Below are 21537 nucleotides of genomic sequence, written 5' to 3' on the forward strand. Positions count from 1 at the left end.
TACACTGTGCCTCACAATATACCTCTACACTGTGCCACACAATATACAGTATACCGCTACACTGTGCCACACAATATACAGTATACCGCTACACTGTGCCAAAGGAGTGGGGTTTACACAGGAGGAGGGAGATGCGAAGCGCGCTGAGGGGGGCCCTTACAAATATTTGCTGTCGGGCCCAGTCACTTCTAGTTACGCCCCTGCAAGGAATGGACATTAGAGCAGTGGAAATCTGTGCTTTGGTCTGATGAGTCCAAATTTGAAATCTTTGGTTCCAACCACCGTGTCTTTGTTTGACGCAGAAAAGGTGAACGGATGGACTCTACATGCCTGTTTCCCACCGTGAAGCATGGAGGAGGAGGTCTGATGGTGTGGGGGTGCTTTGCTGGTGACACTGTTGGGGATTTATTCCAAAATTGAAGGCATATTGAACCAGCATGACTACCACAGCATCTTGCAGCGGCATGCTATTCTATCCGGTTTGCGTTTAGTTGGACCATCATTTATTTTTCAACAGGACAATGACCCCAAACACACCTCCAGGCTGTGTAAGGGCTATTTGACCATGAAGGAGAGTGATTGGATGCTGCGCCAGATGACCTGGCCTCCACAGTCACCAGACCTGAACCTAATCGAGATGTGCACAAATTTTTTCAATGCAAAATATCGGCAATATAATTTAACGTACGCTCATGTGCAAAATAGGCGCGACCTACTACAGCAACTGTTTACACCAGACCGAATTTGGATGCGATTAGAAAAGATAGTTGCCAACAATTTTCGAGACGTTGAGGAAGACATGAGCGGCAGGGGTAATATTCGAATTACCACGACTTATGCGTTGACAGCAAAGGTTGCAGATGGCAACACAATTGTCAGCAGCGTACACGTTAAAAAAGACCACACTGCGGAGCCACGTGCCAGCGTCCTAGGAGCGCAAAATGTGACCGTGCATGGTAGATGGCTCGCTCCAGATACATTTGCAGTGTGCTTTTTGCCTCCTGTGCACTGTAAGTTCTGCCTGCTTTTCCTCCCTATCTGCTGCTCCGTCTTTCCCTCTGAACTCCCCTTCTCTTCCTCTCTTGTGGGCACCCACGTGACATCCATCGACACGTCATCATCGTCACCTTCCCCACCACTAACATTAGAGATCTCGGAGTAGGCAGCAACAGCGGTGACCAAACTCCTTGGGCTGATCTGGGTACTGTTGTCAGACTGCTGGGTGGCGACCGTTGATACCTCCTCTTCCTGATCCGATGCCAAGAATGGCTGCGCATTGGAAAGGTCTTGGAATAGATGGGAAAATAATTCCTCTGACTCGAGCGGAGGGGATATGGTGGTGATGGTGTCTTTGGAGGTGCACACAGCAGAGCGTGAAGAGGGTGCTGATAGAGAGGATGAGGAGGGTGCATAAGCGGAAGGCTGAGTGAGCCACTCAACCAAGTCTGGTGTGTCCTTTGACGTAATCGCACACACCTTCTGCAACTTCCCACTTAGGTTCCGGCCTGGTGCACCTGCCCGACCCCTACCACCCCTGCGGAAGGGCCTGTCTCATTTTTTAAATGACCCTGTGACAAAAGTCTCTATCGAAGAGCAGTATTTGTGGAAGAAGGTATATAACACCCCTGCTTCAATCTATTTTTTTAGGGGGCGACTGGTGTATCACACCGGTTGAATTTTTTTTTTCCAATACCGTTTGTCACTGTGTGTAGCAGAGGGAATGCAGCAAAACCACAAACAAATGCTTCTGAACCCAAATGCACCATATAGAAAGTATATTATTGGTATATAACACCCGCTTCAATCAGTTTTTTTGGGGGGGGGGGGGCAACTGGTATATCACAGTTATAATTATTTTTTTCCAATACCGTTTGTCACTGTGTGCAGCAGAGGGAACGCAGCAAAACCGCAAACAAATGCTGCTGTACCCAAATGCACTATATAGAAAGTATATTATTGGTATATAACACCCCGCTTCTATCAATTTTTTGGAGGGCGACTGGTATATCACACCAGTTCTAATTATTTTTTCTAATTGCGTTTGTCATTCTGTGTAGCTGCAGTTTCGCTGCAGAACCGCTCACCACTGCTGCACAATACAAATCCACTATAATATGCTTTCTTTGTAAGAAAGTATATTATAAGTGTATTGCACCCTTCTGTACTGCACACCTATCAATAGTACACCTATACCAGTCCTTAAAAGGACTTTTGTGGACCTATTTGATAGTGTTTTTGTCCCTAACAGTCTGTCCCTGCTCCACACAGCAACCTTTCCCTACACTGACAAAAGACTGAATGCGAAATAGCGGCCAGATTGGGACTATTTATAAGGTAGGGGGTATGTCCATGTGCTGAAAATTTTCAATTGGCTGTCCTGTACAACCTGATGGTTGTGTCATGGGTCAAAGCTCTTCACAATGTAAAAGAATATGGCGGCCACAAATAACGCCATATGTTTGCATGTTTGGCTAATCGCGAATGAGCAAAGTTTGCCACAAACCAACCGCCGGGCAAACCACAAGGCAATCACTAATTATTAGTATGGGTGTTTTTAGATGTGGTGATGCCTATGATGTTTTTTTTTTTTTGTTTATTTGGGGGTTATTTGATTTAATAATTTTTAAAACTTTCTTTAACTTTTTTATTTTTTAAGCCTCCATCATTAGATAGCAATTTTTATAAAGTAATGACATTTTATCAAATTCAATATACAAAGATCAGTATATTGCAATACCTGCAGCCCTGAATTAGAATATACCATTAATAAGCCTAGAAGTCTAGTGCAGTCTTTGGCTTGTTACTGCAATGGAATACCTTCCCTGATCTCAGCCTGGAGGAGGTGTGCCTGCCAAGCAAATGTACGATTCCAAAGACAAAGAGAATGACATTGTGGACTGAATGGCTCATTCCTGCTCTAATTCACAGCTGGATGATGTGGTCTCCTCTGAGTCTGACACTATGCCTTACAGCCGGGGGTCACAGCGTGTCTTTTGCTCCTCCTCTTTATGACCCCATAATCCAAGAAAAGCCTTTCACTTGCATCATCTATGTCTTCACTGTTCAAACACAAACATAGGTATCGGGTTCTATGATAACACATGAAGTGGCATCGCTGGATCCTGTGGGAAATTAGAGCTGGCCAGCATTCTAAATTGCAACAAGTTTGTCCTCCTTCTCTCCGTCTTATTTGTGGTAGCCAGACTGCATCCTCAAGCAGTACAGTGTCCTTGTCATCAACATCAGCCACTTCTTTAACTTCTCAGATTCCTCCTCCCCCTTCATGTCCTCCACTCCATCGTTAGCATCCATAACAGAATGACCATGAAAAAAACCTGGCCAAGTTTATGTTGGTGCAGTTGCTGCCATACCACTTAGTTGTGGTAAATGTGGTGCAGTTCTGTTCCTTTTATTAAATATAATTATGTCTTATAGTATTACTACTTCTGCCCAGCTGTCTGCAAAAATTTTATAAGCCAACATCACCAGATCCAGTTGAAACAAAGAACAGGCCAGCAGACGGAACAAGTCTGTCCTCCTACTCCAGGTTTTCTTTGAGGCAGCCAGACCATATCCTAAACCAGTACAGTGTCCTTATCAGCATCCTTATCAGTTAATTATTCTCTTGCTCAGATTCCACCTCGATAATTGAATGTGTGTTCAGAAAACTTTTACAACTACAATGCACTCTACAATGCGGTTGTGAGAAAGCTGAACTTCCACCTGGCCATGTTGCTGGCCTAGCAGTTGCTGCTTTACGACGTAGTTGTGGTAATTGTGGAACGTTTCCACGCCTTCACTGAAATTTTCATCTTCTCTGAAATATTTTTTTTCTCTGTGATATCTGCCACAGTTTTTGCCATATACCACCCATCACACTTTTGGCCAGGTGGCTGGCGCATTCCCATTCTTTTCAAAAATTACATTCTTCTTTATGCCATCAGCTGCAGTTTTTGCCATTTCCTATCTGTCAAACCTTTGGCTAAGTGTCTATAGTGGCACAGTTCTGCATCTTTAACAAAATTGAATTATCAAAAATGTAATTCTTCTGTATGCCGCCAGTTGGACTTTTTGCCAGGCAGGTAGACTTAAAAATTGTCTCAAAGAAATTGAAGATGGTCAGTCAGGAAGAGACAGGGGTGCCTCCCTGAGTACTGCTCAAAAAGACAATAAAGAAAAACTATGGGGGCAGTATACTAGATAAAATATCACTTTTAATAATTAATAGGAGATAAAAAACGGCCCCTACAGACAAACTACAAGTAAGACATGTACATATGTGTACACACACACAAACTGGTACAAGGGAGAGACCAGTTGGGTACAGATATGATATAAGTAGTCGGCTGGACCAATGGTGGCAGACCGGGCACAACTGTGTCAATTAAGATCAGCTAGCCCTATTGCCTCCCTGCTTGTCCTGGTCCGCCCTACACAATGTGTCCACGGGACGGGGTCCAAAAAGCCCCGCAAGGGGTGGCCCCGACTGGAACTCTCTTCCTGTATAAGTGACCCTATTGAGGCCCAGACACAGGGAAAACACAAGCCGTCCAAAAGGACAGAAAACATACAATACATGAAAAAAATAACCCCACCAACAGATGTATCCCCTAGCAGGGGGATAGGGTGATGGTTATTCTTATGTGTCCCGACGCGTTTGTTTCTTCACAGGATGCCCCAGGATTCATCAGGGGACACGGGGCAATTACTGCAGGCAGAGTATGGCTGAGTCTGAGGATCACATTAAAAATGCAAAACATACAATAAGTATAATGACATGACATGGATGAGCCCCCATATCGTCAGCCCTCATTGGGCCATGGAGGCAAATCACTTACGTTTTTGAATGGCAGCGGTCGGCGTATGGCTCTAATTCCACCATCAAGCTATGACCCAGGGTGGTGGTGTCCGCAGTGGTGGGGTGACCGGCAACTAATGGGGCGAATAACGCCCCCTTATAAAGGCTGTAGGGCCATGTGTAATGTTCCAGGAACCTCCGGCGCCCCCTGATGACATCACGGAACAAGTGAGTCATCCGGTCATGTGACGCTTCCATGCGCTTCATGAGCCCAGGTGGAACGCACAGCTGTACTTCCGCATCACGTGACCGCCGCGAGAAGGGATGGTGTCACCTTGGGACAATAATAGGGGCATGCACAGCCGCTCCTTCGGTCTGCATGCTGTATGAGCTTGGTTACCCCCTCACAAAAGTAAATCAACGGGGGGCTAAACTCCAATAATTTAGGAGAATCAAATTAAAATGGGGCCTGGGGAGGAGAGCAGAGAACCTGCTCTTAGGTCCAGTAAGGCCAAACCCTCCCCGTCCCTCATATGTAAGGGGAAAGTGACAATATGTGTCCGCTGTTCCCCTATTAGACCAAAAATATACAGGGGTTAAATGACCAAGAAAACCTAAGCTAGGGATCAGACTAGAAAAAAATGGTATTTAGAGGAAGCAACTGAAATTTAATTGCTCATTTAAGACATGGGAGGCGACCGTATTCAAGGTAAAAGTCCACCAGCACTCCCTGTGTAAGAGGAGTCTGTTCTAGTCTCCCCCCCCGTGTGGGTTTAAGCACCCGTTCGATGGCCATAAAGCTAATGGCTGAGGTGCGTCCGTCATGGGATACCTGCACATGGTGTGCTATGGGGTTTTCTTTATTATTTCGGATGTCCCCGAAATGCTCCAATATGCGTTTGTGTAACTCCCTAAACGTTTTACCTATATAGCGAAGTCCACATATACATGTTGCTAGGTAGATCACACCTGCCGTGCGGCAATTCATAAAGCCCTTTATTTGGTAGACAGTATTATTTGGTTCCCTAACAAAGGTCTTTCCTTGTGAAAGACTGCCGCAGAAACTACAATGTCCACACCTGTGGCATCCTGTCACAGGTGTGTTCAGCCACGTCCGTGGTTTTACTGGTGGAGCAAAGTGGCTGTGCACCAGTCTGTCTCGAAGATTGTTGCCTCTTCGGAAGGTCAGTGAGACACTAGGACTTAGCACATCAGAGAGGTTGGGGTCCATCAAGAGTGTCTCCCAGTGTCGTGCCAGGATTCGCCTTACTTGAGTGGCCGCTGCATCAAATGTTCCAATCACCCGGACAGTACTTTGAGATTCGTTCACCCTATTAGTTGAGGGGTGGAGAAGTTCAGTCCGCGTACGTAATTTGGTTTTTTCATACGCCAGTCTGAGGGTCCTATCAGGATACCCGCTCTCCTGGAATCTTGATCTCAGGTCCTTCACATGGTGCTTGAAATCACTGGACGTTTCAATCTTAAGTACTGTCCGGTCGGAATTCCTCTCTTAAGGGGCACAGGGTGGCAACTGTCCCACCTGAGTAGGGAGTTGGTGGAGGTGGGTTTACGATATATGGATGTGCTAAGGCCGCCCTTCCCGTCCCTGCAGATGACAACATCCAGAAACGGGAGACGGTCTTTAACAATCACCGAGGTGAACCTCAAGTTGAAGCTGTTTATGTTCAACTCCGAGACAAACCTCTCAAACCTCGCTCTCTGGTCCGCTCCACAGTACGAAGATATCGTCGATGTAGTGTGACCAGAGAGCGACCATGCCGGCGAACCATGGTGACGGTTTGGCAAACACCACGGACTCCTCCCACCAGCCCAGGAGCAAGTTAGCATATGATGGGGCACAAGAGCTACCCCTGAGCTGGTGGTAGATGCGTCCGTCGAACTGGAAAAAATTGCTCACCAAGATGAACCTTAGCAGTTCAAGAGTAAAGGTGTTGTGCTGCCTAAATTGTTGGCCCCTGGTCTTGAGGTAGTGACTGCTTGCTTCTAGACCTCGCTCATGTGTAATGGAGGAGTATAGAGCCTCTACATCCACAGAGGCCAAAAACCAGTGTGGTTCAATGCATGTGTCCTCCAGTTTCTAATGTGTTTCTCCTAATGTGAGACGGCAATGATGATACAAACGGGCGTAGCACCTTGTCCACATATATGCCACAGTTTTGGGACAGACTTCCAACCCCTGAGACAATTGGACGTCCCCTGATAGGAGTGGTCTCCTTATGCACTTTAGGCAGGCAATAGAAAGTAGCCGTGACCGGGTGGAGTGGATACAAAAACTCATATTCATCACCATTAGTCAGGGAGTCCCCTGTAGGTTAGTGGTAGGGTTCCTGGGGAGTGTCTCATACCCCATCCCATCCTCCAGGATTGACAAACACATTTTTCTATAGTCCGGAATATCCATTACCACGATATTGCCCCCCTTATCTGAAGGTTTGATGATTATATCTTTATCGCTTTCCAGATCTGTGATTGCCAACCTCTCCTCCCTGCTGCAGTTAAATCTGGGTGGAATACGGTGTATGGTAGTCAGATCTGCGGTGACATGTTGTAAAAACACATCCACACAGGATACGTCACCCATCGGAGGCATCCTAACGCTTTTATTTTTTAAGGACGTAAAGGGGCCTAGCCCTTCGGCATTAGGTGGCACTCGGTCGAGGTTAAAGAGGAAATGGACGTCTTTTAGAATGTCGACAGGGACACCCAGTTAACGGCTTTCCTTTCTATCCTTGAGTTTATGGAATTTATGCCACCTAAACATATCAAATTTGTTTGTTGGAACAAACGATAACCCACGTCCCAACAAATTGAGTTCTACTTGTGAGAGCACGCGGGAAGAGAGATTTATTACCCGTTTGTCTAAGGAAGGAAGGGAACGGCTGTGCATGCCCCTATTATTGTCCCAAGGTGACACCATCCCTTCTGGATACCTAGCCTGACAGGGCTTACTTTGATTACCGGGGACAGCTTGGTTTCGCTGTGCTCCGTGTGACCCCCGCGATGGTACAATAGCCTGTGAGATGGGCGCATCGCGGCGGTCACGTGATGCGGAAGTACAGCTGTGCGTTCCACCTGGGCCCATGAAGCGCATGGAAGCGTTTCTGCGCATGCGCGAGTGTGATCCCTCCGGTCACATGACCGGATGACTCACTTGTTCCGTGATGTCATCAGGGGGCGCCGGAGGTTCCTGGAACATTACACATGGCCCTACAGCCTTTATAAGGGGGCGTTATTCGCCCCATTAGTTGCCGGTCACCCCACCACTGCGGACACCACCACCCTGGGTCATAGCTTGATGGTGGAATTAGAGCCATATGCCGACCGCTGCCATTCAAAAACGTAAGTGATTTGCCTCCATGGCCCAATGAGGGCTGACGATATGGGGGCTCATCCATGTCATGTCATTATACTTATTGTATGTTTTGCATTTTTAATGTGATCCTCAGACTCAGCCATACTCTGCCTGCAGTAATTGCCCCGTGTCCCCTGATGAATTCTGGGGCATCCTGTGAAGAAACGCATCGGGACACATAAGTATAACCATCACCCTATCCCCCTGCTAGGGGATACATCTGTTGGTGGGGTTACTTTTTTCATGTATTGCATGTTTTCTGTCCTTTTGGACGGCTTGTGTTTTCCCTGTGTCAGGGCCTCAATAGGGTCACTTATACAGGAAGAGAGTTCCAGTCGGGGCCACCCCTTGCGGGGCTTTTTGGACCCCGTCCCGTGGACACATTGTGTAGGGCGGACCAGGACAAGCAGGGAGGCAATAGGGCTAGCTGATCTTAATTGACACAGTTGTGCCGGGTCTGCCACCATTGGTCCAGCCGACTACTTATATCATATCTGTACCCAACTGGTCTCTCCCTTGTACCAGTTTGTGTGTGTGTACACGTATGTACATGTCTTACTTGTAGTTTGTCTGTAGGGGCTGTTTTTTTAATCTCCTATTAATTATTAAAAGTGATATTTTATCTAGTATACTGCCCCCCATAGTTTTTCTTTAAAAATTGTCTCCTCATTATGCAAATGTCACACAGTTCAGCCCCTTTACCCAAATTTTATTCTGCTGTATGATATTCATACTTCTGCCCTGCTGTCCAGCTGTCATTTTTTATTTATTTTTTTATGTTTAAAACTGTCTCGTTTTCTAAGTGACTGTGGCCTTTCGTGGCACATACCGTGTTTCCTAACCCCCAAGGCCAACCATATTGAAAGAGCTGCTTAAATAAGCCAAGTTTAGTTTTGCTGTGCTGTCACTGTTTTCAGTGCAGCAGGTGGTGTCATTACACCAAAACAGACAACGTTTTCTCCTGCCAGTGTAGAAAACATTGCTTTTGTCGAAATGAATTGACATGCGCCTTTGAGAATTTTCACACATGTTCGGCTGAGTCTCTTGAATATGTCATTGCTAATGGTGGCTATTGATCATTGGCCTCATTACATCACTGCAGATGTATGCCTGCCTACCCTCATGTTCCATACCATATGGCTGCTGCCACAGCTGCTACTCCCCGCTATTTATCCCCCTACAGCCACTTCCCTAACACCTACTACCATTACCCCTAAACAGCTGTCACTATTTCACCTAGTACCCAAACACATCCACACACATATCTACTTGTTGCCTTGTCTTTTCCATACAGAATTTCTACTACTGGTGCTACTATTACTGCCACTATTAGCCCTACACCTCTTACTCTTTCCAAATCCATACTATACTGCTACCTCTCCCAAATAACATTTTTCCAGGCTTTTTCAACTTCAGAACAACCACTGAATTCTGACAATTAAAAGGGATCCTAAAAAAATAAATACAAATTTGTATAAACCTCATCTAGTATCCCACAGACCATAATAATCTACCTGTCAACTTTTGCTAAGTCTTCACTTCAATCTTCATGCTCCTGCTGTGCTCTATTGTTTAAAATCCGAACTTCCAGGCTGTGTGAGTAGATGAGCTGCAGCTACAACACTTCCCATAGTACTGTGTGCTGTCAGATCAGCCAGAAATGTAAACATCTACTACACCTTTCCCTGGGTCAAAAATTCTGCTTACTACACCCTCTATCATCCTCTTGCTGACTCCTCTTAATATTTCTTACCACACAGCTTAAATATGACTGGACTCATAAGCTGAGTGGACTCAGCTTATACTGCTTGTTCATTGAGAGTATTGACCAGCCCATTTTAAGATCACATGGGCCTGACATCATGACCATTTGGGGGGATATTATAAAAGAGGGTACCATAAGAGGCCTGGTCATGATGTCAGAGGAAATACAGTTTTCATATAGGGTACAGTACATGTGATTACTCTCCCAATTTCCGGAGTGAGACATAAAAAGTAGCACAGGTGCATTAGTAAATTATTGGGCCTATCAGGGGAAGCACAGGCAAAGGGAAAAATTTATACTCAGATAATGCCTTTAACACTTCTGTGTGTATAAATACAGACATACATTCTACCCTAATTTACACTTAATTTTTGGATGCTTGTGCAGAGAAAGACACCATTTCAATATGTCAGTGTCACTAGTAAAATCAATGGAAAAGACAACAGACCATATAACTCATTTAATAAACTAACTTTTAATATTCTGTGGTTAGTATATAACAAAACCACAGTGCCATTATAACCAGAGATTAATCCAGTTAAGCTCTGTTCACAATATTTTCATGTTGCCCTATTCTTTCTAGTAAAACAAATGCCTACTGGACCACAATCAGCTCTGTAAAAATAGAAGCCATGACTACAGTGTTAACAGTGCTATTCAAAGTCTGGCTAGTGCAGTTAGAATGAACAAATATTTACAGGGGTTGTCTGACCCATAAAAACTAAAGCTAAAATGTAGGGACTTTCAAAAAAGTGTTTTGTTTTCTTTCTTTTATACAGTTTCCTTGAGCTTCCAATTTTTTGGGGTAATTGGAAAAAAAAAAACATTTAAGAAAAAAAAACAACTTGTACCTGTATTTATAAGATCATTCAAATAATCTGCAGCACATAAAATATGTCATAACTTATAGTTTAACCCTTTTTATGACTGGATCTAAAAAAGGCCTAAATGTATAGGCAATTTTTCATGAGTTTGTGCACGTGGTGGTTTAGCGACCCTTTTTTTATTTGTTTGACTACCAAAATAATTTTTGTGATTTTTTACTTGACACTTTTTTACTTGGACTTTTTATTAGCATGTTTTTTTAGATTTTTTTTCTTCCTTTTTTTAGGTTTAATTTGGGGAAAGCTGATATTTCTTATTAAAAAGTCATTTTTTTATTCTAGCTTTTTATTTCTTAAATATTAAAACTGACACAAAATGTACTATTGCAGTGGTGACTATGGTGACGGTTTCCATTAGCGATGGCATTTTTAATATTTTTTTTTTACATTTTTTTATTTTTATTATTATTTTTTACATAAGACTTCTAGACTTCTAGAGGACACTGCCTTTTTTTTTTTTTTTTTTACTTGCACTGTTTCCACTATAACTGGGCATCCACAGAAGCCTGAGTTTTTGGAGAAAACAGCCCCCTGTGGGTCTTCTAAAATGCTGCAGCTCTTCTACTGCCCCGAGACACCTGGCAGTCACGTGACCGTCAGGACTAATAGAGGAAGCTGCTCAGCTGCTTCCTACTCTCCCTCCTAGCACTATTCCCACGATCTCCTGCCGGCACTGGAGAAGGCAAGAGTGGTATGAAACCACTCCTGTTTTCTCCTTAGGGTCCCCACTGTGTCTAGATTGCAGGAGCTTTAATCCCAGCGAGGTACGCACTATCTGCATGGGGTTTGTGCACATTGGACCTATATAGTCAATGGGCAGTCGGGAAGGGGTTAAAGTTTTCACAATGAAGGATGAATTCATTATACTTACAACTGCCAAACTTAAGTGGGCATGCATGTCCGTCCATAGGAAAATTCATTAACCTCATTGGACATTCTGCTTTTATTGTCAACCTGGAATAAAGATAGTAATTTTTAGTATACTATTAGTATGATTTTTATAGTATGAGTAGTACTGCTATTTATATAGCATTTTACCTTCCTGTGATGGTTTATTATTGTAAATATTGATTCAAAGTTAAAGTATGTCCATGGCCCTTCTTTTCCTTGGCTGGCTCGGTGGGTCAATGGATGGACCCTGGGTAAGTTGTTTCTTATTCATCAGTAAAGACAAACAATAACTAATGTGATTTTACAAACCATAGTGTCATTGGCATTTCCTGCACTACACTAATCCTATAGGACTGTGTGCAGTGTGGCACTGTTTAGCATCATGTATCCTACTTCAGAAAAGAGTACATTTTAATACCAAATGAGCTTCCGATTTATACATTTCAATAATAGTAAAGTGACCAATATATGATTTGTGTGAGCTGGTGTCTGGGGCCCCCATCTATTGCTAACATAGGATCCATTTGTTCACCACCACCATTCACTGTAATCCAATTGATCACAGAAGATGGAGGAATTAAGGTTTCTCTAGTATAGTCCATTGGAGGTTTAATTGCTTCCTTCTAGTACACAGCTGTACAGTTTCTTGGAAACTCTTGTTTAGAGCAATTCTCAGTAGCCAGCTGTTTCAGTAACTTTATTATAAAATAGCACAAGCCAAGTGCATGCAATTATAATCTTTACTCATGTTCAACAGCCAATTGGATCACAGTAAAGGAGGTTTCCAGTCTAGTGATTTATGTGAGTTCCAACAGTCTGAACACCATGATATATGAATTATCACCTCTACAGTGGCGGGGCTACCTCTAAGTATGAGCAAACCCGAGGAAGTTAAAGTCATTGGGGACCCGAACTTAACTTTATTTTCCATTATAACATGGTTATATCGGAAAATAATAGCGTTCGTAAGACAGAATGCAAATCAATATGACCATTTAGGGGTTAAAAAAAAATTTAAACTAAAAGCTCACCTTATCCACTTGATCTCTCTGCAGCAGCTTCTTCTATGTTCACTAAACAGGACCTGCCAAAGGACCTACAATATGCGTGTTGACATCACCACGTGGGAGAGCACGGTGACGTCATGGTGCACATGACAGGTCCTGTTCAGTGAAGCTAGAAGAAGCTGCTGCAGCAGCGCGATCAGTAGTGATGGACGAACATCGGCCGGGACGGTTCGCGAACGCGAAAGCACGAAGATTTACAAACCGCAAGTTTCGCGGCGGGCCCCATTCACTTTAATGGCAGGCAAACTTGAAAAACCTTCAGCTCATATATGCAGCCACCAAATAGAAGTGTACAAATAGTACCACAACATGGACAGTGACATACTAGCCCCTCAATGACAAAAATTCCAACAAAAAATATGTATCTTAATCAGGAGACATTTTTATGTGTCTTAAAGGGAAATTCTCTGAAATATGTCCTGTTGGAGCCTAGAATTTTTTTTATTTTAGGCCAAGGGAGTATGTTGTTTCAATGTTGTTTGTCCCTATCTGTAGCTGAGGTAACGCAGCAAAACCGCAAACCAATTCGGCACTACCTAAATGCACTATATAGAAAGTATATAATTGGTATATAACACCCCTGCTTCAATCAGTTTTATTGGGGGGCAACTGGTATATCACACCAGTAGAAATTATTTGTTCCAATGGCGTTTGTCACTATCTGTAGCTGAGGTAACGAAGCGAAACCGCAAACAAATCCTGCACTAAACAAATGCACTATATAGAAAGTATATAATTTTTATATAACACCCCTGCTTTAATCAGTTTTTTGGGGGGCAACTGGTATATCACACCAGTTGAAATTATTTGTTCCAATAGCGTTTGTCACTCTGTGTAGCTGCAGTATCACAGCAGAAACGCACACAACTGCTGCACAATACAAATGCTATAATATATTTTCTATGTTAGAAAGTATATTATAAGTATATTACACCCCTCAATAAGTCACACCTATCGAAATCACACCTAAACCAGTCCTTAAAATTACTTTTATGGTCCTATTAGCTAGCATTTGGTGTCCCTAATAGCCTGTCCATGCTCCACACAGCAACCTCTCCCCACACTGGCAAAAGACTGAATGTGAAATGGCGGCCAGATCAGGTTTATTTACAAGGTAGGGGGAATGTCCATGTGCTGAAACCTCTCAATTGGCTGTCCTGTACCACCTGATGGATGTGTCATGGGTCAAAGTTCTGTCTTAAGAATGCTATTATTTTACGATAAAACCATGTTGTAATGGAAAATAATAAAATCACCCGAACACCAAACCTGGACTTCAGTGAAAAAGTCCAGGTTTGGGTCCCGGTACCCGAACTCACATAGTTTGGTACAAACTCAAACTTTGCAGTTCGGGTTCGCTCATCCCTAGCTACCTATTTAATTATCATCAGCTACACTGTCAATGAATATGTCACGTACATGCCATTACCTTGGGAAGGCAAAGGGGATATCAATCACTTTCTGCTTCCCCTGCCCTGTAATAGTGAATTATCATGCCATTAACCAGGAAAGTGTAAGCACTTCACGAGAAAGGTGCATAATGTATTCCAATATGGGTCTGTCAGGTAATCATATGAGACATTTTTTTTTTATCTTGACTCTTAAAAATATAGATTCTTGGAAGAATGAAGTATTAAGTCTATTTATTCTGTGGCTGTCAGTGATCACTAGAGCACCACTATATATGCTTGCTATCGTAACTGATTTTCATAATTTTGTCCAAATGTGTCATCTTCTAAATTAATTAATTGGTGGCCTACTGTAATAAAGCCTTCCAGATGACCTATTTTTTGTCTGCCTTTTAACACTAATTATTAAGGTCAACTAAAGTTTAACATCATGTTATGCTTTGATATTTACGGGTGATTTAGTATATACCACTTAAAAATGTCAAATAGAGACAGAAAAAAAGCATTTTAAATGTACAGAAATGATTTCAGCTCAGGCCTAAAGCTGTTTGAAATTTTTTTCTCACCTCATTGTGTAGAGAATTGTCCCATTCTGCATGATTCTGAAGAGTTTATTGGGGGTTGTCATATTGTGAGAGATAGATCTTTTTCCATTTCTGAAAAAAGTGTCTGGAGTCCAAATCTTACTGAGCATTAAGTTATTTAACCTAAGTATTTCTGTGGGGCCATCAAATTTTAGGCGCTCATCAATCCATGTCTGTCGGAAGAAAACATCCATTGTGTATTCCTGGAGGAAAATTAAGACCATTAAAGGTTTCAGGCCAAAACACCAGACCTAGTAATTTAATAGACAACTTAACTAGCATGTTAGCCACACTTCTGTCACTGCTTGATGATTTTAATCCTATTACCATTAAGCAGTTACTTAAAAAAGCCACTACAAGGGCAGGGGGAATGAGTCTTTTACTTAACGTCTCAGTGAACAAAAACTTAATCAAGCAGTACAAAATGACTTGAATGTTCTCAGGCAAATTAGCTGAAAACCTGTAGAATAATTCTATGCAAATATATAATACTTTAAAAATAGGAAGATTTATTATACCGTGTATTACTTTGGTGACTACTAATTGATTATCAATTTAATAATCTAATATGTAATATAATCAGATAACATTACAATATCAGAAAACAATATTTTTCATATTGTAATTAGAAAATGTCACTTTTGTTCTACCCTACAGAATAGGAACTCATATGTCGCCATATCTAGCCTCTATGTAGTATCAAGTTCTGGAGGTATTCTCACCCAGAAGCAAAGCTTTTAGGGCACAACCACTGTAATAGGGCATCCAATGAAATGTGAAACCATTTTTTATCTCATATTCTATATGAATTTAAGGAAAAAGCATAGAATATCTTAAAACTATTTATCTTAAGTTTTATTAAATTATACATGTCCTATTCTAATAGAGATCATAGCTTGTTGACTGTGGCGGCTCTTTTATCGGCTTTCTGTCTCTTAATGCAAACAATTCTTATCTTTAAAACAATTTCTGATCTGGCACAGATCTGTCAGGGCTTCTTGAACTGTAAGGAGAGCCTCACTCACAAGAATAATCATATGTGGATCATCCTTGCAGAATGAGCTTTTATTTAAAGGCAAGACTATCTCATTTAGCATCATAATTTACTCTTTGTTTTTATTTCAGTGTTAATATAGATTTATTAAACCTTTAAATATAATATAAATGAAATAATATTTTTATGGAATGAACCTTGTCTACTGGTGAGACCTATTATATTGCAATGTTCATGCTGGTGGAGTCCCAGTGAAAAAATCTTGAGAGGCCATTTTAGACAATAATAATGCCTTTGCCATACTTCTACACATTTTCCTGAGACTTATTTCATGGTGAACATATGCCCTATAACTACAACAATCACAAATATTTTCTTTATGACTGAACATCATTTCCATGTGTAGACTGTTTCTTATCATTGGCACAATTTATACTTGACTTTACAAATCTCTACAACCATTGTAAAAACATCTCCATGGCCACCTGTGGGCATGGTGGACTTCACGAATAACTGATCTATTTTATAAAATGCCATTTCAACAAACAAAATTAATATAAGCCACTTATTTCTAAGTAATTGGTTCAGCATTATGGCCTTGGTCTATCAACAGGGGACAAATAGAATGTGTCTTCACGTTTGTCTATTTTTGTAAAGGTAGCAGTCTGTGTGCCAAATTTGTCAAAGCACTTGTTAAAGTTAGCACAGGCAAATTATCACATTCTGATTTATTTTCACCCACCACAGCTACAGCAGGTCAGGATTGGAGTGCAGTTGAGACAATTTTTAGGACTTTTCCTATGATAAATAATAGCAAAAACCAATGTACTCCAACTCCCACAAAAAAGCTGTATTTATGAAACTCATAAATACAGGCACAAAAACAATAGTTGTAAAACTACTGATAAATGTTTCTTACAATGAAAAGAACAAAAAAATCACACTCTAATCCAAAATAGAGACAAAACTAGTTTGATAAATTAGGGCCTATATTCCTTACAAAATATACATAATTAATGGAATATTTGTGACACTCACCAAAAGTCTATAAAGTAAGACATCTTTATTTCAATCCATATCGTAGCAGAAGATATGGTGGTCCATATTGTAACAGATGACAAGGTGGATACCAGAGATGAGAAAATTTCCCCAAATTTATTTTGGGTTTGATTGCCTGAATCAGCCATCAAGTCTGAACTGAATAAATTCAGTCCAAAATAAATTGCCCTGAAAAGTCATGTATAACACTCTGAAGTCTCCTCGGACTGTCTCCATCCTCATTCAGACTCTTTACTTACAAGATAATGACTGCAATTAAAATGGCTATGGGTAAATGGATAGTAGCTGATGGTAACAAATAGCCGCTTAAAAACATACTGCATTGTCAGATTTTTTTTTATTTTTTTTTATTTTTTTATTAACAATGTTCTACAATTATCCCTTTTTTGTGGAAGATTTCCTATACTCTGTTTTCAGAATTGTGAAATAGTGGCTGCCATTTTGTGCAATTAATGTGTTACCCAAAAATTCTGATTCAGTGGAAACTGGAGTTTTTGAGAAATTCATAACTAGTCTAGAATCGATTCACTCATCTCTAGTGGACAGATACAAGGTTAAGCCAGGTAACTGTCCTGTCTCACGCTTCTCTCCACATATCTGCTCATGTTTGTTACCTGCATTAACCTTGCTACTTGCATTTATCCACTCCATTATTTATTTTAATATGTATTGGAATAATGATGTCTGCTTTATGGACTTTTGGTGAATGCTACAATTATGGCTTTCTTCTATGTGATTAAATTTTTGAACTACCATTTTAGAAGATGTAGAGCACAGTACTTAATTGAGATCAACTGTGCAATTGCAATAGCACTACAATTTGTGGACTACATAGATAACAGGGTTGCATTAGTTTCACCTACTATTTAACTATAAGGTAGTTTTTGTATATTACTCATATATACTGAAAACAAACAGGAGCTGTACCAATTTAGCATTTACTAGAATATACCAATATTAAATAAGCAAACAATTTGTTTCTCAGTCATCAGTAGTGATGAGCAGCAGGGGTGATATTTGAATTTGCGATATTTTGTGAATATTTTGTAGAATATTCTTAGAATATTCACAAATTCAAATATTTGTTAGGAGTAGTGTTGACTGTGAATTTTCGTAATACAAATTTTCATAATGAGAATTTTTGTGGTGCTAAGTTTTGTAAAGATAATCAATGAGATCGTGAAAACTCAGATTCCATGGTATATTCTAACCCCCAGGCGTTCCCATGGTGACGGGGACGCTTGTCGGGGAGTAGTATGCCAAAGTAGAACAAGTGTACAGATTTTAAAAAAAAAGACAAATATTTTAGAAAACTAATATATTTGTTTTTTTTAGAATATTTGTAATATTCAAAAACAAGAATATATATAGCAATTTAGCAAATATTCAAAAAAAGCCAAATAAAGAGCAATTTAGCTAATATAGTGCTATAATCTTCTTTGTCTAATAGTTGTCATTTTTTTCTCATCTGAAGTTCAGATTGGAAAAAAATTACAACTATTAAAAAAAAAACATTATAGCCTTTTTTTAGCTAAATTATTCTACATTTGTTTTTGTTTTTTAATATTCGCTATATTGCTATATATTCATAATATTCTAAAACAAGTATATTTGGAAAACGAATATATAGCACTATATCGAATATATTTGTTTCTTAGAATATTCATCTTTTTTTCCATCTGAAGTCATGATTCCTTCCTGCTGAAGACAAATATTCTAAAAAAACTAATATATTCAATATAGTGCAATATATATTTTTTTCAAATATTCGTAATATTCTAAAACAAGAATATATATAGCAATATAGAGAATATTTGAAAAACAAAAACAAATGTAGAACAATTTAGCTAATATAGGGCTATAATCTTTTTTTATAGTTTATATTTTTTTTCCAATCTGAACTTCAGATGAGAAAAAAATTACAACTATTATACAAAGAAGAATATGGCACTATATTAGCTATATTGCTCTATATTGTTTTTTTTATATTCGCTATATTGCTATATATTCTTGTTTTTGAATGTTATGAATATAAAAAAAACAAATATATTAGTTTTTTAGAATATTTGTCTTTTTTTTTTAAATCTGTACAGTTGTTCCACTTTGGCATACTCCTCCCCGACAAGAGTCCCCATCACCATAGGAATGCCTGGGGGTTACAATATACCATCGGATCTCACAATCTCATTGATTTTCATAACAAAAATTTGCATTACGAATATTCTCATTACGAAAATTCTCATTACGAAAATTCAAAGATATTGCATCCTTCTCATTGGCCCACAAGCTAGAAGCAGGGAGTGATCATGTGTACTGATTACGAAAAAAATCTCAAATATTCAAAATTACAAATATTCAAAATTACAAATAAGTGCCAATATTCACGATATAAATTTTCTATTTGAATATTTGTGATCTACACTAGTCATCAGTAGAATAACATGCATTGTTCAAAGACATATGTTTTAATTTTCTTAGTTAAAAGCATGCAAATTGAACTTTTTTATTAGGTAGGTATTGAAATTGATCAATGACTTTGAAAACCTTAAGTTTCTAATCATTTTTATCTATTTTATGTTGACCCTAATAAAAAGCTAGCATTGTTTTATTATGTAATCATTTACATTAGTTAACAGTTATGTCTATATAAAGCACATTTGTAGAATTACGGTACAAATACCATCTGTGGCATATACTGGCAAGAAGATTATACTGAGTAATCTTTTCTAATCATTGTTCTTAAGCACTACTGACGTAACGTGAAAGAACACAGTAACTACAAATATTTACTAGTCTAGAAGATAAAAAAAAATCTTACCATTTCCACATCTGAAACTGGACCAAAGCTTGTTACGTAGATATCAGTTTTGACTTCAGTGACACGACCTAATAGATTTAAAAAAAATTATATTAGTGATTAAAGGAGATAACACAATTTACATAAAATGATAGCTCATAAAACAAAATAAGTAACAAAATAAATAAATATAGCATGCATGTTTCTAATTATTTTTCTCTGAGAACACTAATATTACAGTTCTGACATAGATAGAAAGGTAGATAGATAGATAGACAGACATCACTATCTATCAATAGAAACTTAAATAAAATTACCTCCAAATCCAGGACGTAGTCTGTTGTCATAACCATCCAATAATGTATCCAAGATGCGTGTGATATTTTCAGAGAAAACATTGTCATTGACAGAAGAATCTCCAATACCTGCTTTATTTGTCCTATGAACAGATGAATGTTGATATATGTATTTCGTTCAGCATTCATAAAAGCTTTTTTACAATGCCTAGACATCACTAATTGTTAGTATACCATATATATCTTAATTTAATTTCTTCACTTACCATAAAGCAACGTAGTAAATCCATAAGATCAGCCAAGCCATGCCTCGGTGCTGATTAAATGTTCAGTAAAATTTCTCTAAGCAGTCACCCGTGGTAAGCTTCACATGCCATAGGTTTCCCTTTTCTTTTTCAATAATCCATCTAAATTTTGATGAAGAACTGTGTAGTGCAGATGGAGGTTTTCTCCCCCTTTTTTGCTCTTTGATTTCCCTCTCAAGGCAAAGACTCAACTGACTTGCTCAGCTGAGGGAATTAGATGTTTGAAGGGACAGTACACGGTTGGAGAACATTGACAATAATCGAATAAGGCATTATGGGAGATTAAAAGGAAGATATCCACAGCTAGTTTTGGCATAGAATTAGCAGGGACCCGTTAGGAAATCTGGACAAGCCATGGTATCTCGCTGATAAAGAAATGGCCCTTGCTCTGGTCATGTGTATTGAAATAGTTTTGCATCCAATATGTTTAATTCTCATTGCAATGTGTAGAAAAACAATCACCTCTAACTGTTTTTAAAACATTGGATGCCAAACTGATTTTATATAATTTTGCATATTTATCTAGGCGTAATAAAGCAGTCATTCGTTTTAACATCATATTTATTATTTTAATGATACTAAATTGTTATTAAGCCCAAAGTAATATAACATTATTAAAGGGTAGCTGGAGAGTAAATGGGGCTGAAATGCAACAGCATACACAGCAAATGTGTAACGGTCACGTACACACACACACAGGGGGGAGGATAGTGACCACTGGGCTCCACCCTCACCCCTGGCCCTGCCTACTTTACCCACGAGTCCTGATGACAGGGGACAACTGGACGGCAGTCCCTAACTTAGGATACGTGCGGGAAAGACAGACAAGACAAATAACGGATAGTGAACGGACCGGGTCAAAACCAAGAGGACAACGCAGTACAGAGGGATAAGCAAAGAATGGTCAGGATAAGCCGGGGTCATAAATACCAGGAGAGTCGAGAAGTACCAAAGGAGTCTGCAAAGAATAGTCAGGTGGAAGCCGAGGTCAATATACCAGGAAGAATGCGCAGTACAGGAGGAGCAGGCAAAGGATCGTCAGGGAACAGGATCAGGTAAGTACACAGGTATCCAACAACTAGCAGGAACCTAAATTAACAGGCAACCTGTGGCCAGCAGGCTGCCCAGGCTGCCTGTATTTATAGTGGGGAGTGAGGGTCATGTGACGTGGCCAGCGTCACATGACCGACAGACCGACCAGTCAAGCACCGAGTGATCAGCTCGGTGCTCAAGGCAGACCTAGGAGCAGGGAGCCTCCCAGCTAGCAAAGGGAACGAGGTCAAACACAGATCAAACACAGATCCTCGCTCCCGAA

The 21537-nt window shown here is 40.2% G+C and overlaps 1 protein-coding gene across 1 annotated transcript in view; it reads right to left on the minus strand.

Annotated features, from left to right (window-relative positions):
* Positions 1–20224, minus strand: part of GABRA6 (gamma-aminobutyric acid type A receptor subunit alpha6) — a 111655-nt gene extending 91431 nt beyond the window's left edge. The window contains exons 1-5 of the mRNA XM_044277834.1: positions 20184–20224; positions 19939–20060; positions 19643–19710; positions 14754–14974; positions 11692–11774 (exon numbers count right to left, since the gene is read on the minus strand). Of these exons, the coding sequence (XP_044133769.1) occupies positions 11692–11774; positions 14754–14974; positions 19643–19710; positions 19939–20060; positions 20184–20224 (535 nt within the window). The remainder of the gene's footprint in view (positions 1–11691; positions 11775–14753; positions 14975–19642; positions 19711–19938; positions 20061–20183) is intronic.
* Positions 20225–21537: the final 1313 nt, after the last annotated feature.

The sequence above is a fragment of the Bufo gargarizans genome, chromosome 2 (genome assembly GCF_014858855.1).
Source record: "Bufo gargarizans isolate SCDJY-AF-19 chromosome 2, ASM1485885v1, whole genome shotgun sequence".
Taxonomy (NCBI): domain Eukaryota; kingdom Metazoa; phylum Chordata; class Amphibia; order Anura; family Bufonidae; genus Bufo; species Bufo gargarizans.